Below are 15,022 nucleotides of genomic sequence, written 5' to 3'. Positions count from 1 at the left end.
CTACAGCGCTGCTCTCTTCTGTGCGCCTCCTTGTTGTATCTGCTCGTAGCTCAGTGGGAGCTCGGTATCATGAAGAGTGCAGATCGAAGTTTGAACTCAAAGGATTCCGGCACAATAACGCATCAGTGACCCGTGGATTTGTGAATTCTCGATTCATTAAAACCGAGCTTCTTCTTCTGCAAACTTCTCACACAGGAGATATTTGGCTCGATAAAGTTGCTTCGTCCGAGGAAACAAAAGCCTCCCGCAACAATGCACGCCCACGCGCTCGCACAACCCGCTCTCACACAGTCGCACACCCACCCACACAAACATCGTCAACCAAATGCTAATCACAGCATAATGAGCCAGGCTTCTGTCGGCTTGTGGACAAATGAAATCCACGTAGTTCCAAATTGATTAGAAAAAGCATTAATTAAAAAAAAGGTTGTACTGTTGTGGGTAGAGGGAGTTGTCGGGTAACCAGGAGGTCGGTGGTTTAATCCCCGGTGCTTCTGTATTCAAGGCATTGCTCATTTACCATCAGGTTCTTCTCCTTCTGTTTAAACTCTACGTTCATTTCAGACACTGCATTTGGCATTGTGTCAGATTCAAAAGGCTGAAACGGTTAAATCAACATCTCTCTGCAGCAGTTCACTCACTAACCCTGAACATTAAAACACCTTGGTGAAGGTCAGATTGTTATTTCACAGGACGGTTGCACTAGACTACATCAGTGTTCGCTCGGTGAACCTGAAAATCTGGCAACTGGGCGCGTGAATCGGATAAAAGTCAAATAAACAACATAAAGACAAGAGTGAACAGCGATGCCAGGAGCTCTAACAGCCTATGTCTGTCACATAGGCTGTTTATAAATGGATAAATGGACGATGTGTGTCCACCTTCTCCCAGTATCCAAAAATGAAGCCAAAATAAGATATGAAAGATTCCATTTTGCACTGAAGACATCATTTAAAGTTACAGCCAGTGTCACCTGTCAATCACGATGAACATTGAGTTTGTTATAAGTGATGAGAACGACTGAAATGACGTAAACCATCTTTGAGAAAAATTTATTTGACCTTTAGATTTTGTCCATGTCCCACTTAGTAACCTGGAGGAGGCAGGGCTTGTGTCCTATACAGCCTCCAGCCACCAGGTGGCGATAGAGGCACTTTGGCTTTACCTTTGGGAAGCTGTCATGTCGTCCATCTTTATAAACGGTGTCTGGTGTTTCATCTAAATTTAGTTTAACACCACAAAAAGACAAGAAGTACATCTGAGACGGGTCGTTCGTTTTCAAGCTATTTGCTCATAAAACAAAGTATTGGACAAACTATTGGAAAGTGAAATTTAATGATGGTGTTTGAGAAAAAGGTCAAGTGACTCAAGTTATTAGAATTCATCCAAAAGGAGATATGAATGTGGTGGAGCCAGAACAGGGTAACTTTCATGAGGACACATCAGTATGTTGCCACTGATCTCTGCTGACCTAGAAAACCTTGATCCGTCTTGTGTCATTTGACCACGTCTGCGTCTCTTTCAGAGCCTCACGGTCCATCCTTCACCATCGGTAAGGCCATCTGGCTGCTCTGGGGTCTGGTCTTCAACAACTCCGTGCCCGTGCAGAACCCCAAAGGCACCACCAGTAAGATCATGGTGTCGGTGTGGGCCTTCTTCGCTGTCATCTTCCTGGCCTCCTACACTGCCAACCTGGCCGCCTTCATGATCCAGGAGGAGTACGTGGACCAGGTGACCGGTCTGTCGGATAAAAAGGTAAGACCAGCCGCTCGTCTCTCTTCTAGTTCCTCTCATCAGTTGTGAAGTAGAGGTTTTCACACATCTCCCGTCTTCTGCGTTTAGTTCCAGAGCCCCAACGACTTCTCGCCCCCGTTCCGGTTCGGCACCGTCCCGAACGGGAGCACGGAGAGGAACATCAGGAACAACTATCCCGAGATGCACGGCTACATGACCAAGTTCCACCAGAAGAACGTGAACGAGGCCCTGGGCAGTCTGAAGGCTGGGTGAGGACCTGAGCAGTGCAGTAGAGCTGCTGTTCATTCAGTTTACAACCAAACTGAGCAAGCAGATCGATTTTCAGTATCAAAGTTTGAAACCTGAATCTGTAATTAACATCGCCAGATATTAAAAAATGTAATTTGGAGCATGTTCCTCTTTTGGCTTCAGGCCGTGTAGAGCGTTTCGTTGCAGCAGCTCTGGGAGAAAACAGAGTTTTAAATAGTTTACGGTTTAAGATCCTTGTTTGTGTCTCTCCTACTTCTCCAAACATATTGTGGCTGAAAACCTCCAATAATACTTTTACTCCCCCTCTTCACTTTTCATGGAGTGTGTCTGCTCCTGTGTGCCAGCTCCAGCCTTTGGCAAACCAAGTGGAAGTCTATTACTCTTATCAGCAGCTTAGTGCTATTTAGCAGGTTAATTGGAATGTTGTCGCAGTGATGTCTGACTCCTAAGTACTAATTAATTGTAACCTATCTCTCGCTCTCTTTCTCCCCCCCCCCCAACCTCTCTCTCTTTTTCATTAGCAAACTAGACGCTTTCATTTATGACGCGGCCGTGCTCAACTACATGGCCGGCAGGGACGAGGGCTGCAAGCTGGTGACCATCGGCAGCGGCTACATCTTCGCCACCACGGGGTACGGCATCGCCATCCAGAAGGAGTCGCTGTGGAAGAGACACGTGGACCTGGCCATCCTGCAGCTGTTTGGAGACGGTGAGACGGCGTCCTGGTTTCCTCCCCTGGTTTATTCATAGATCCTGCACGGTGTAATGCACAGGGGCTGTTACGCGTGCAGCCGTTGTTGATGCAGTGAGTTGTATATTTAATTACTCAAAAGATGCAGCGGATAGTCCCTGAGATACCACGGTGCCTCGGCAGGGAGGGAAACAGAGCAGAGCTTCTGACTGTCAGCTGCAGGGAACAGAAAAGTACAAGGCCGACTTATTTATGGTTTAATTTAACCTCTTTGCACAAAAATTGGAAGAGATGCCCACTTTTTATTTAAATGCAGATTAACCTGCAAAAAAAAAGCTGATTCTCTCCTTTCCCTTTCAGTTCTGGTTCTTGTTTATTCTGCTAAGACACCAAACATCAAGTCTTGCAATTGTTGCATGCTGCACAATATGTAGAAAACAAATTGCCGATGTTTTTTTAAACAAACTTCATCAAAAACGAGCACTTTGACGTTAGTTTGGCCCATGTCCCATCCACTTACATGGAGGAGGCTGGTTGTTGACTTATTAATAAGTCCGCAACCAGCCACCAGGGGGCGATTGAGTCGCTCTGGCTTCACTTTGGAGGAGCCCTTGTGTCGTCCGTCTTCATAAGAGCTCGAGCAGCGTCAGTAAATACAGTGAGGAGACTCGTAATAACAGTTATGATTCAGACTGTAACACAACGCCTGCTGTCCTCAGGGCTTCTGGACGTTATTTACAACACGGCCACAATCCTGCTTTGTCCTTTTCTGACCCGCTCCGCCCACAAGCCCGAAAATATAGGCCCATAAAAACCGACGTGAACTCGTCCGACCCGCAGGTCGACCCACAGGCCTGGTTGTTTATGGGTCGGCCCTCACATCGCTCGAGTCTGGAACCCACAGTTTTAGTGTTTAATTGGTTCTGTAGGTCAAACGTACAGTAATCGCACACTCCCATACATCAAATGCCGAGAGAAGAGGGGGCTGCTAGGACTATAAGGGGGAATTGAGCTCCACCTTGGGGGCTCTATGCTTTACGATCATGCTCGCCTTTTAATGGGAGACGCTCTCCAGGCCGGGCTCTCTCTGAAATGCGTTTCCCTCCAGTCGGCTCCTCAGCTGGAGCTTTGCAGAATCTCACATCGAGCCCGGGATCGAAATTAAAACGTGTTCAATGTGTGTCCACGTCTGAGCCGGATAGAACGAGCTTCATGGTTCTTTCATCGACCAGAACAGTCTGATTTCACTTTGTGCTGTTTTGATATACTGCTCAGTTCACAGTGGGAAGTGTAATGGAGGTTTGGTGTGTGTGCGAATGTCCTCACAAATTCAATGGGCTGTTTGAGGGTTAAGATTTGGTTTCAGGGTTAGAATTAGGTTTAGGCATTTAGTTGTGATGGTTAAGGTTAAGGTAAGGGGACTGAGAATGAATTATGTCAATGAGTGTCCTCACAACTGAGGGACAAGTGTGTGTGTCTGTGTCTGTGTGATTGTGTTTAGTTGAGAACGGTCCCGGCCTGTTGTGAGCATCCTGAACCAAGGGCCCTCCGGGGGCCACGATAGTCTGTCCCAGTTAGAGGTGCCAGTATAGCTCCTGGTGTATTTCAACAGTGTGTGCAAGAGTTCTTGGCTTTGTGTTAGTGTGTATGTATGTGTGTGTGTGTGTGCGTGTGTGTGTGTGTGTGTGTGTGCGTGTACGGGTGAATATGGGTCAGGCCTATGTGTGTAAGCAAGAGGGGTGTGTGTATGTGTGTGTGTGTGTGTGTGAGAGAGAGAGAGAGGTGTAGAAACTCTGACTATGTGACACAGGTTTATTTTTATCAACCTACATACGATTCAGACAGATCTCTGTGTGTGTGTGTGTGTGTGTGTGTGTGTGTGTGTGTATTGTTGACTTATTGATCGTAAGTTTGATTCCTCTTGAATGTGGGTCGACGGTGAGACACTGCACCACCGCGCCGCCCTGTCTCACCCCTCTCAGGATGTCAATGTCACTTTGCCACGCCCCTTCCCGGTGGCCTAGAAAGTGATCAGACTCCGGGAGACGGGCCCATCGGCCTGAGAAGGAGGCTGAGAGGAGGATTCTGGGTAGTTTGACGCAGGCGGGAGCCACAAATACATCACAGATAAAAATGGAACCCAGAGTTTTGATTAGCTGTGTTCTGATTGGCTGATGGATTAAAACCATTTCTGCAGTAAATCATAGGTTTTCTTACTTTTCCACGTTAGGCTGCAAAGTGACGAGAGTAAAAAAAAGGGGGAAATATGAAAGAAGATTAAAGATAAATAATAATAACAAAGATAAATGGAATAGTGCTAAGAAAACCAGCTACTGGCTTTAGCTTCATTTTTAGCTAAACTACTTGGATTGAGTTCCAAAGAAAAATACAGTCGTTCAAATGACTAGTTCCGTAATTCCCAAATTCCCTGATTGAACTTTCAGTGACAGTTGTTTCTTCTTTTCATTAACTTCATTAACATTCAGTCACTTTTCTCTGATGCCCTTGATTCAGATTCAGACAGGGACACGCGTCACATTTCTAATAAACCATTGAAATAGCTTTGAGATAGCAGCAGTTACCATCTATCAGCTGATATCACCATTTAGCTGTTGTACGACTTTGTCTGTGTCTGAGCGTGTGTGCGTCTGTGTGTGTGTGTCTGTGTGTGTGTGTGTGTGTGTGTGTGTGTGTGTGTGTGTGTGTGTAGTTTGTATGCGGTGGCGCTCCGTGTTGTTGCTCAGCCGCTGCCCCGGCTCAGGAGTCGCGGTGACACACGCGGTGACGGCGGCTGAACGTATGATTAATTAACCGACACTTGTCCTGCCTCGGTCGGCTTTGATAGAGAAACAGAAGGTGACCCACAAAGAGACCAGCAGCTCGGGGACCAGCACCAGACGCACGAGCTGCCACTCCAACGCACACGCACACGCAGACACACACATTTGCATAGAAACACACACACACGTTATTTACGTGGCTGTTTTAAACATCTCACAATTATTCAGAGAAATTAGTGCAAATCAGATCAGTGAGAACTAGCATGTGACCAGTGGCATGTATGTGTGATGTGTTTCCTGTTTTTGGCCGAATGTAACTTCCCTGACCCCTTCTTCCTTCTCCCCTCCTCTCTTCTTCTCTTTCATCATCTCTCCATCCCTTGTCTCCTCTCTGTTGTCACATCACATCTTTCTTCTTTATTTGACACACTCCTATCTTCATTTCAATTGCCATACAAATTATAAAAATCCCTTCTTCTGTCCGTCCCTCCTTCCTGTCCTCTCGCTGCCTCCTCTTCTCTCCACACCATCTGTTTCTCTGCTCGTCCTCTCGCTCCCTCACTATCTCCCCCCTCCTTTCGTGTCATTGCATTTCCTCCCTCTAGGTGAGATGGAGGAGCTGGAGTCCCTCTGGCTGACGGGGATCTGCCACCACGAGAAGAACGAGGTGATGTCCAGCCAGCTGGACGTGGACAACATGGCCGGCGTCTTCTACATGCTCGGTGCCGCCATGGCTCTGTCGCTCATCACCTTCATCTGCGAGCACTGGTTCTACTGGCAGCTTCGCTTCTGCTTCATGGGCGTCTGCACCGGCCAGCCCGGCTTCGTCTTCAGCATCAGCAGGGTGAGGAATTACAAGAGAAGCCACTTTTGGTGCACACTGGTACCAGCAACTGCAGAGAAGAGCCATGACTTATACTTCATCCAATGTTCTGATTGAAAGATTCAGATCCTGAACACAATCTGCTCAGAAGGGAGCCAGCACTCTCCAGCTGACACATTTCACACCTTGTGTTTTGTTTCCAAGCACAGAGATACAGCATACGCTCGGTAGTATCACACTTTCCTACCTAACGCACCTTCCAAATCCTGCCGTGGCTGATATTAATAAACAACTTTCTGTGTAAAGCTCCTCACGGCCTCCAGCATCCACTCGGGCGTCTTTGCCAAAGTTAAAACCAAAGGTGACAACTTCCGGAAAGTTGTGAGTTTTCGCGTTAGCACCTTGTGTTTTTTACATTTGAATTGCTTCTAGTAGCTCATGAAGGAATGTGCTTATACCTCCTGCACACTAGAGTACAACTAGGCTGATTCCAGGTCTGATTCTGTCCTCCAGACGGCGGCGGGGCCGTTATCGATTTAAGTCTGACCTCAACAGATTATATGTATTATGATGATGATCCCATAGTGTGAGGAGTTCACAGACATAATCTTTTAATGTCACAGGCTGAATCTGAGCCGCCCTGATTCTAAATCGTGGTCCCCGCAGAATTAAGATGCCTACAGCTTAAATAAGACTTCTTCTGTTACCTCTTTTATTCTGAAGTCACATTTAACCACGTGAGTTTCTGTGAGTTCCCAGTTCTCTGTTGGTTAAACGCAGAGTTTGTGCTTCTGCGTCTCGACTGGATCGTCCAGTGTGAGCGTTCTCTTCGTTGACATATTCATCATGTTGCAGGGGGCAAAACGTCCAAAAGGGTTTTAATTCTGCATTTGACCTCTGAATCACTGAGTCGTTCCATGTCTGTAGAGTCACCTTCATTTCTTATCTCTTCACTCCTGCATCGTCAGATTTATGGTGGGTAATGTCTCTGAATTGAAAGAGCTTTATTTTATTAACCATGAAGACAACCTACACCACAAAACCAAATTCCAACCTCCAACCCTAAATAAACCAGATATAGCAGCTCCCTCCAATTCGTTCTGACGCCTCCTGACGTCCATCAGGTAAATATTTACAAAATGTTGAGCTGAAATCAATATTCCACTCAACTAAAATCAGCCACAGAACCAGAGAGGGTAGATTACCGGAATCCCGGGAGACCAAAGTCACCCCCCCCGAGGTATTTGATTTGCATTCCAATTGTTTTGACATGGCTCCGGTGTAATTCACCGTGGGCCTCTGAAGGTGAACCGCTGCAGGCCAAACCGCGTGGCTAATTTACGGCACGGAGCCATACACTGCTGCTGCTCCCCCCCCCCCCCCCCCCCCATCTGATGAGCTGCCGCGGTGCAGCGGAGAAGGCAAGGCCACGGAGAAAAAAAAAAACCACGACAACATCACATTTTCCCCTCTCTGCTCTGACATTACGCTCCAGTGCCTCAACTTTGATTATTTTGTAGCTGTTAATTTAATGTCGCTGCTGTTGCCTTGTTTACGGTTGCGTGTCCGTGTGCGTTTGTGTAGCAGCAGCGTGAAGTACCAGTTGCTGAGATGTCAGCTGACTTCTCATTTGCAGGCTGCTTGTAGTTGTTTCTGATTATTAAACCATTATAATTTGTACTGGGATCTGGATCCGGGAGCAATTATGCTCCGTGTACATTCGCTGATTGCGCTCGTTTACCAGAAATTACCTCTGTCTATGCTGCGATGCGACAACTTGAATGAACACACAAATAAAACCAGATGATGCTTAAATATTCATTCAGTGTTAATTTGCATGTGCGGCACAGAGCTCAGGCTTTTTGGAACGGCAGCGGCGGAAATTATGGTTTATTATCTTTCCCAGAATCCTCGGCCACACCATCACATTGTGTCCTCCTCATTTGCTCGAGTGCTCTTCTCTCCGGCTTCGGCCATTTTCCTCCTTTTTCTTTTTCTCTAGCTGCCACTCGGATTGATTCCACTTTTCTTATCTTTCATTTTTTAATTTCACAGCGTAATCCAATAAACGTTATTGTTATTGCTGCGATTAACACTTGAGCTAGGCAGTGTAAAAAATGAGACATCTGTCACGGTGGGCGTCGGTCAAGTGACTTCGGTCACGGCCTCTCGGTCTCGGTGTTTTCGACTCCGTCCCGGCTACCTGCTCCTCCAGGTCCCACCTGCGCCAATGAAACAAATTAATTATATCGATTTAACGCTACTCGTGACTGAACAGTAAATGTATTCGAGGAAGAATCTTCTCACATTTAGCACCGTAAACGGCACAGGAGCAGTTTTAAATCCCGAGCTGCTGCATGTACAGTCTGTACAGTTGAACATGGGGCCTGCTTGTTGAATTCCTGCCTCTCAGTGTAATCACTTATAGATTTTGCTGTGATCCCCGGGAGGATTGAAAAATTCTCGGGAACCCTCGGGCCACAGTTGCAGCTATTCACACATTAGGCCCAAATAATCAGGCAGTGTAGCAGCGGGCCGGCAGCAATCTGCCAACTGTTACATTATGTGGGCGAAATCTGCTGCTGAATACGAAGCAGGAATCAGTTTGTGAAATGTCTCATATTTGATGAACTCCGGTGTTAACGTCTCGTTCCGCCGGTTGTGCGTCTGCGTCCGAGGGGGAAGAGCTGAAACGCTCGCGGTGACCTTCCCCTTCAACGCCGTCACCGCTTAATTCGACCCAGTCCTGGCGTCTGTGAAGGTGAAAACCTAATAAGCAAAGATTCCCCCCGTCCACAATCGAGACGCGGTGATGTCATCGATCTCCGGGGGGGGGGGGGGCGAGGATCAGCGACAGACTCGGCAACAGGTGGAGTTTAATCAGGACGATCACAGAAGAAAAACAAGAGAGATGAAAACTGTAAACAGACAGATGGAAGAAAGGAACACGGATGAGACGGATAAGAAACAAACAAACATTGAGAGACGGTGTACGTTCGATTTCCCTCCGTCATTTTGTATTTGTGTTAACCTCTCTTTTTTAGCCACACTCGAGCTTTACATACTTGGCTGTTAACAGACTGTGAAATTGAAAGAACAAACAACATTATCTATAAAACCCGGTGTGAGGGGTGGAGGCCTGGTCGCTGTCCATGAAACCAATTAACACCCAGAGACGAGTGGCTTGGGAGAGAAGACGCCGGGGTCAACGAGTCTTGTTAGTGGATAAAAGGAAGAGACGTCGAAGAGTCGCGGCTTAACAGGGGGAGAGGATCTGACGGCGGCTGACCCCCCCCTGACCTTGTGGCAGAGTCGTGACCTCTGCAGTGGTGAACGGGTCAGAGGTCAGCCGCTCTCTGATCTTTAACGGTGGAAGAGAATCCCTTCGTTTCCACAGACGTCCAGACAAAACTGAGTAAAAATCTGTGTGAGCCATTGATCTGATGCTTGACCGCCCCCCCATCCGTCAGGCCTGGTTTGCTCTCCCAGCGTTCATCCATTTTTATCTGAATTCTGTATCGTACATCACTGAATGCAAATGGGCCAGTTTATCTTTCTGTCACTGAACCGCTCGGCCGGTGTCTCCTTGGCTCGGCCTTTGTGTTCGGGGGGGAGGGCCGCGCGGTGACCGGGGGGGCGGGGGGGGGGGGGGGGGAGCTGAGGTGTTTAATAACTGCCGGTGGATATTGTTCGCCTGAATTCTAATCACATCGATTAAAGGAATTGATCAGAGGCTCCTTGTCAGCGTCAGTCATTCACCATCCAGCTCCACCATCCTCTCTCAGCTCCACTGGCACCGCCTCCCTTTATCTCACACCGGCCAATTCTTTGTCTATAAATCACATGTAGATCTGTTTTATTATTTTATGCCACATTTTTTGGAATCTATTATTATTCATCAGGAGAAAGAGGTGCTCTCACGTCACCCCATCATGTTGGGGAGCAATGTAGACGTATGCTTCTGTCAATTAAGAATACAATAATGATGTTTTTCTAGATTTAAGATATCCTTCTTTAAATGCTGTTTGTGGTCTGTTCCCCCCCCCCAACAGGGCATCTGGAGCTGCATCCACGGCGTGCAGATCGAGGAGAAGAGCAGCTCGGCCCTGAACTCCCCATCCGCCACCATGAACAACACCCATTCCAACATTATGCGCCTCTTACGCACCGCCAAGAACATGGCCTCCCTGTCGGGGGTGAACGGCTCACCACACAGTGCCCTGGACTTCATCCGTCGAGAATCTTCTGTCTATGACATCTCGGAGCACCGGCGCAGCTTGGCCGGCCACTCGGACTGCAAGCCTCCTTACCTGCCGGACGACAACATGTTCAGTGACTACATCAGTGAGGTGGAGAGGACGTTTGGCAACCTCCACCTGAAGGACAGCAACCTGTACCAGGACCACTACCTGCACCATCACGGCTCAACGCTGGGGCTCAGCGGACCTCCTCCCAACAGGCCTCAGAGTTTGGGAAGTGCGAGTTCACTGGAGGGCGGCATGTTCGACTGTGACAGCCTGGGTGGTGGGGTGGCTCCTATTTTCTCAACCCAGCCCTGTTCCGCACTGACTCACAGGAACATGAGCAAGTTTGACCTCCTGTCTGGACAGACTCCCCCCTCAGGCCAGAGCTTCAAGGGGGGCCTGCCAGACGTGTATGGTAAATTCTCTTTTAAAGGAGGTGCCTCAAGTTCCACCTTCATCCCTGGGCACGGCTATTGTCCCACGAGAGGAGAGGAAGATGGGAATATACGCTCGGATGTCTCGGACATTTCCACGCACACCGTAACGTACGGGAACCTGGAGGGCAACGCCAAGAAGCGCAAGAAGTATCGCGATAGCCTGAAAAAGAGGCCGGCCTCTGCAAAGTCCAGACGGGAGCTGGACGAGATCGAGCTGGGCTACAGGAGGAAACCCTACCACATCAGCCACCACCACTACCACGGCCACCGCTCAGCCTCACCGCCTCTTTTGCCCCCTGAACGCAAAAGAGGAGGTGGTGGAAACAATGATGGGAACTATCATGTCTTCAGAGAGAAGGAGAGCGTGAGGGATTTCTATTTGGACCAGTTTCGGCCAAAAGAAGGCGTCCCTCAGTGGGAACATGTGGACCTGACAGAGGGCCCTGGGAATAGAGATGGGGTTGTGGGGCCCTGTACCACACTGGTCCCGGTGGATGACTTCCTTAAGAGCAAACCCAAAAAGGTTGATTCTAAGAGTGGGGGAGGATCTGGATTGGCAGGGGGAGAGTGGGAGTGCAGGAACTGTCGGGCCAGCGGGGTAGGAGGGGGCAAGCAGATGTCCATGCATGGAGGAGGGGGTGGTGGCGGGTACGGTGGTGGCATAAGCTGCGGGTCCTCGGGAGGCGGCGGAAACAGCCGCCCCAGTTCGGCGACCTGCATGCGCTGCGAGGGCTGTAAAAAGACAGGAAACCTCTATGATATCAGCGAGGACAACAACCACCTCTTGGAACAGATGGGGGGAGGTGGGGGAGGAGGTATGGTTGCAGGCCCTCAGACTCAATCTCAGGCCCAGCAGAGGAGGAAGAGCGGAGGATTGGGCAAGCCGCTCCGGCGGCAGCACTCGTACGATGCGTTTGTCGACCTTCAGAAAGAGGAGTCGGGTGGGATGGGGAGTTTGATGGGTCTAGGAGGCGGTGGAGGGATGGGTGGGCCAGGCATGGGAGGGATGCTGCCTCCACCCAGGAGTGTCAGCTTGAAGGAGAAAGAACGCTACATGGAGGGCACCAGCCCCTTCGCACACATATTTGAGCGGCACGGGGGCTCGGAGAGAGAACGGGAAAGAGACAGGGACCCGCTGTTTTATGGCGGTGAGAGCCGGAAAGGAACCAGCTCACCGTTCGGCTTGTTCCGAGGCGGCGACGGCCTCCACCGCCGCTCCATCGGAGAGAGAGACACGAGAGACAGGGATAGGTCTCTGATGGAAGGAGGAGGCGGGGGAGGGTTCTCTTTATCCAAATCTCTTTACCCCGACCGGGTAAACCAAAACCCCTTTATACCCACCTTTGGGGACGACCAGTGTCTGATGCACGGAGCCAAACAATATTACATGAAAAAGCAACAGCAGCAGCAGCAACAACAAGTTGCCAAAAACAGCCGAAGTGACTTCAGGACCCAGATGAGCACGACGTCATACCTGCCAGCGTCTGCCACGGCCGGGGTGGTCTCCAATGTGGCCCCCCGGTTCCCAAAGGAGCTCAGCCTCGGTGGGATGAACCACCACGGCTCCATGCTGGGGGTCGGCCCCCCGCGGCAATTCAACGGAAGCAATGGCCATGTGTACGAGAAACTCTCCAGCATTGAGTCTGACGTGTGAGCGAGAAAATGGAGGGGGGAGAGCAGGTTAAGAGAGACAGAATGGGGAGAGGGTGTCAGGAGATCAGGGATGATTTCAAAGACGCTGTTCGCACACGGCAAACCTGAGACGGAGGAGGACACGACCGTGAGATCTGGGTAAAACAATCAGGACTCCCTGAGGAGGTGTGGAACGTAAACCCCTTTCTCAGAAATGGCCAAAGCTTCTTTACTTGACGAGTAACTGTCCCCCTCAAAACACTAGAGTCCATCAAACCCTCCACCGGCGCGGCAGAAGTCACTGTACTCAGTACTGGGATGACACCTCATCTTGGTTTGATACTGGACATGTGTGGCCTGGTGCGATGTGATGGCCGCCGGAGAGCTCCCGCCGAGCGCTGGTGAGGAAGGACTGCGAGAGCGGAGAGAGAGAGAGGCGAGCCGCCCATCTGCCCCTGTGTCACCACAGAAAGGAGACGTTGTCACTCTCTCTCTCTCTCTCTCTCTTTCTCTCTGTGGAAGGCCTGTCCATCTCTCTCCTCGTCCTCCGCTCGCTCCTCTTCTCTCCGGCCGCCGCTCCTCCTCCTCATCCCTGACGCCAAAAGAGCCGATCTTGTTTGCTATGAGAAATACAATCATAAATGGTAATAACATATTCTTATAGAAGACAAAAAAAAACAGGGTATCAGAACAACAATAATATTGATAACGTTGTGAATAACAAAGATGTTAGTATTTATGAAGATAACACAGCTTATGATATCACTAAGTTTCTTTTTTTCTGTTTCATGTTCTGTTGGTAGAAGATTTCACTCCTGTGTTAGTATCTGTCGTTGTGTTCTGTGACAGCGGGAAAGTCGTTCCCTCCTTCAACCAACAAGCCAGAAAGACTGAGTCCTTAACTCCTCATTTGATTTATTGATTTCCTTTCTGTAGAATATTTTTGCTTCATGCTCATTCATTTATTTGCTCCTCGTGGGGAAAGAAGACGGGATCTGGAGGACACGTTTGGACCTGACAGATCCTGACTTGATGTTTCAAGACGTTACAAATCAAGTGCACACACACACACACACACACACACAAACTTTAACACACATTTTTTTGGGTGAGTCTGAACTTGTGTTACTGTGAACAACACGTTTCGTCACAAGCTGAAGACACTGAGCGGAAGGACGTGCCTTAATGGTCTCCAGTGGATGTGTCCTCCAGTTCACACGCGGCGGCACCGGGACGGACCAGCGTGCTTTGAGGCTGCGGCGGCGGCGGCTGCTGCGTTCTCTTCACGTTTATGAGCCAAACTGCAGTAGACACTTACAGCAGGCTGGAGACGCTGCCGTCGAGATGTTTTATAACTTCGTAAAATAATTTCCTATGTCAACGTATGGGCAGTGCTTTATGAAGCGGTTGTATTCAGGATGTCCCACTGTCACGGAGAGGCCGACGGGTCTCACTTCACAACACGGCAGCCTTTAGACCACTTCTTTTATTCAGGTTACATAACAACAGTCACCAGGCACTTACTTGTTTTGGCCTCTCACTAGTATCTTGGCAGACGGCATCACTCTTCACTCACGGAAAGCTTTGCTCAGACTATATATGCACTGTTCTTTATGTCGGCGAAAATGCTACGAAACTTGTAGGAGAGGAATTGTCCCCCCCCCGTGACAATGACGCTGGGACAAGCTCGAGCCAAGGAGGATGTCTATTTGAGAGGGAGGGGCCTCTCGAACGCCGTGCGTGGCGTCATCAGGAGAGGCGGCCATCTTGTGACAACCTTTTTCAGGCACTTTGACTTATCGTCTTTTAAGATGGAGAGGCCTCATTTATTGCACAGGACCTTTTCCTCGGTGTGGGTTCAGGCACTCGGTAGACATGCCTTATCATCCCACCCCCCCCCCCCCCCACCCCCCCCGAGCTGTCTGCTGATGACGCATCATATTACTGTACAGAATAAGGACGCCTCGATTCGTTGTTTAAAGGTTTGATCTTCGGTTAGCGGGCGGAGTCAGGAGTTCAAGGGCTGCGCTGGAGGGCCGGCCTGAGATTGGAGAAGTGTGTAGAATGTGATATCTGTCCTATACCCTGATGCGTGTGTGTGTGTGTGTGTGTGTGTGTGTTGTGTGTGTGGAGGGGTAGCACATTTTTTTTGTTCTACCACTAACCTGCTGATAATAACTCCTCATTAATTCAACAGCCTCCGTTAACAATGTGAAAGTGAGACTGATAAAGTTAGCCTTAAATCAAACAGATTCACCCCCTGCCCCCCCCCCCGACCCATTAATGACTCTCCCGCTAAATACGTCGGGATCTCTGGAATTTTTATACGCACATCTTTTCGAGCGTTCAGGTCAAACCATTATCAGCAAGGGAGGGGCGTGAGAGGACGAGAGGGCGAGCGGAGAGACCAC

General features: G+C 49.3%; 1 protein-coding gene across 1 annotated transcript in view; it reads left to right on the top strand.

The window, feature by feature from the left end:
• grin2ba (glutamate receptor, ionotropic, N-methyl D-aspartate 2B, genome duplicate a) overlaps positions 1-14,500 on the top strand; it is a 44,098-nt gene extending 29,598 nt beyond the window's left edge. The window contains exons 9-13 of the mRNA XM_062407676.1: positions 1,526-1,755; positions 1,843-2,003; positions 2,526-2,713; positions 6,081-6,319; positions 10,351-14,500. Coding sequence (XP_062263660.1) covers positions 1,526-1,755; positions 1,843-2,003; positions 2,526-2,713; positions 6,081-6,319; positions 10,351-12,633 — 3,101 coding nt within the window. The 3' untranslated portion in view covers positions 12,634-14,500. The remainder of the gene's footprint in view (positions 1-1,525; positions 1,756-1,842; positions 2,004-2,525; positions 2,714-6,080; positions 6,320-10,350) is intronic.
• The last annotated feature ends 522 nt before the right edge of the window (positions 14,501-15,022 follow it).

This window comes from Platichthys flesus, chromosome 16 (assembly GCF_949316205.1).
Source record: "Platichthys flesus chromosome 16, fPlaFle2.1, whole genome shotgun sequence".
Taxonomy (NCBI): Eukaryota; Metazoa; Chordata; class Actinopteri; order Pleuronectiformes; family Pleuronectidae; genus Platichthys; species Platichthys flesus.
Note: the sequence above shows the minus strand (reverse complement) of the source record. Positions and strands in the feature narration are given on the sequence as shown.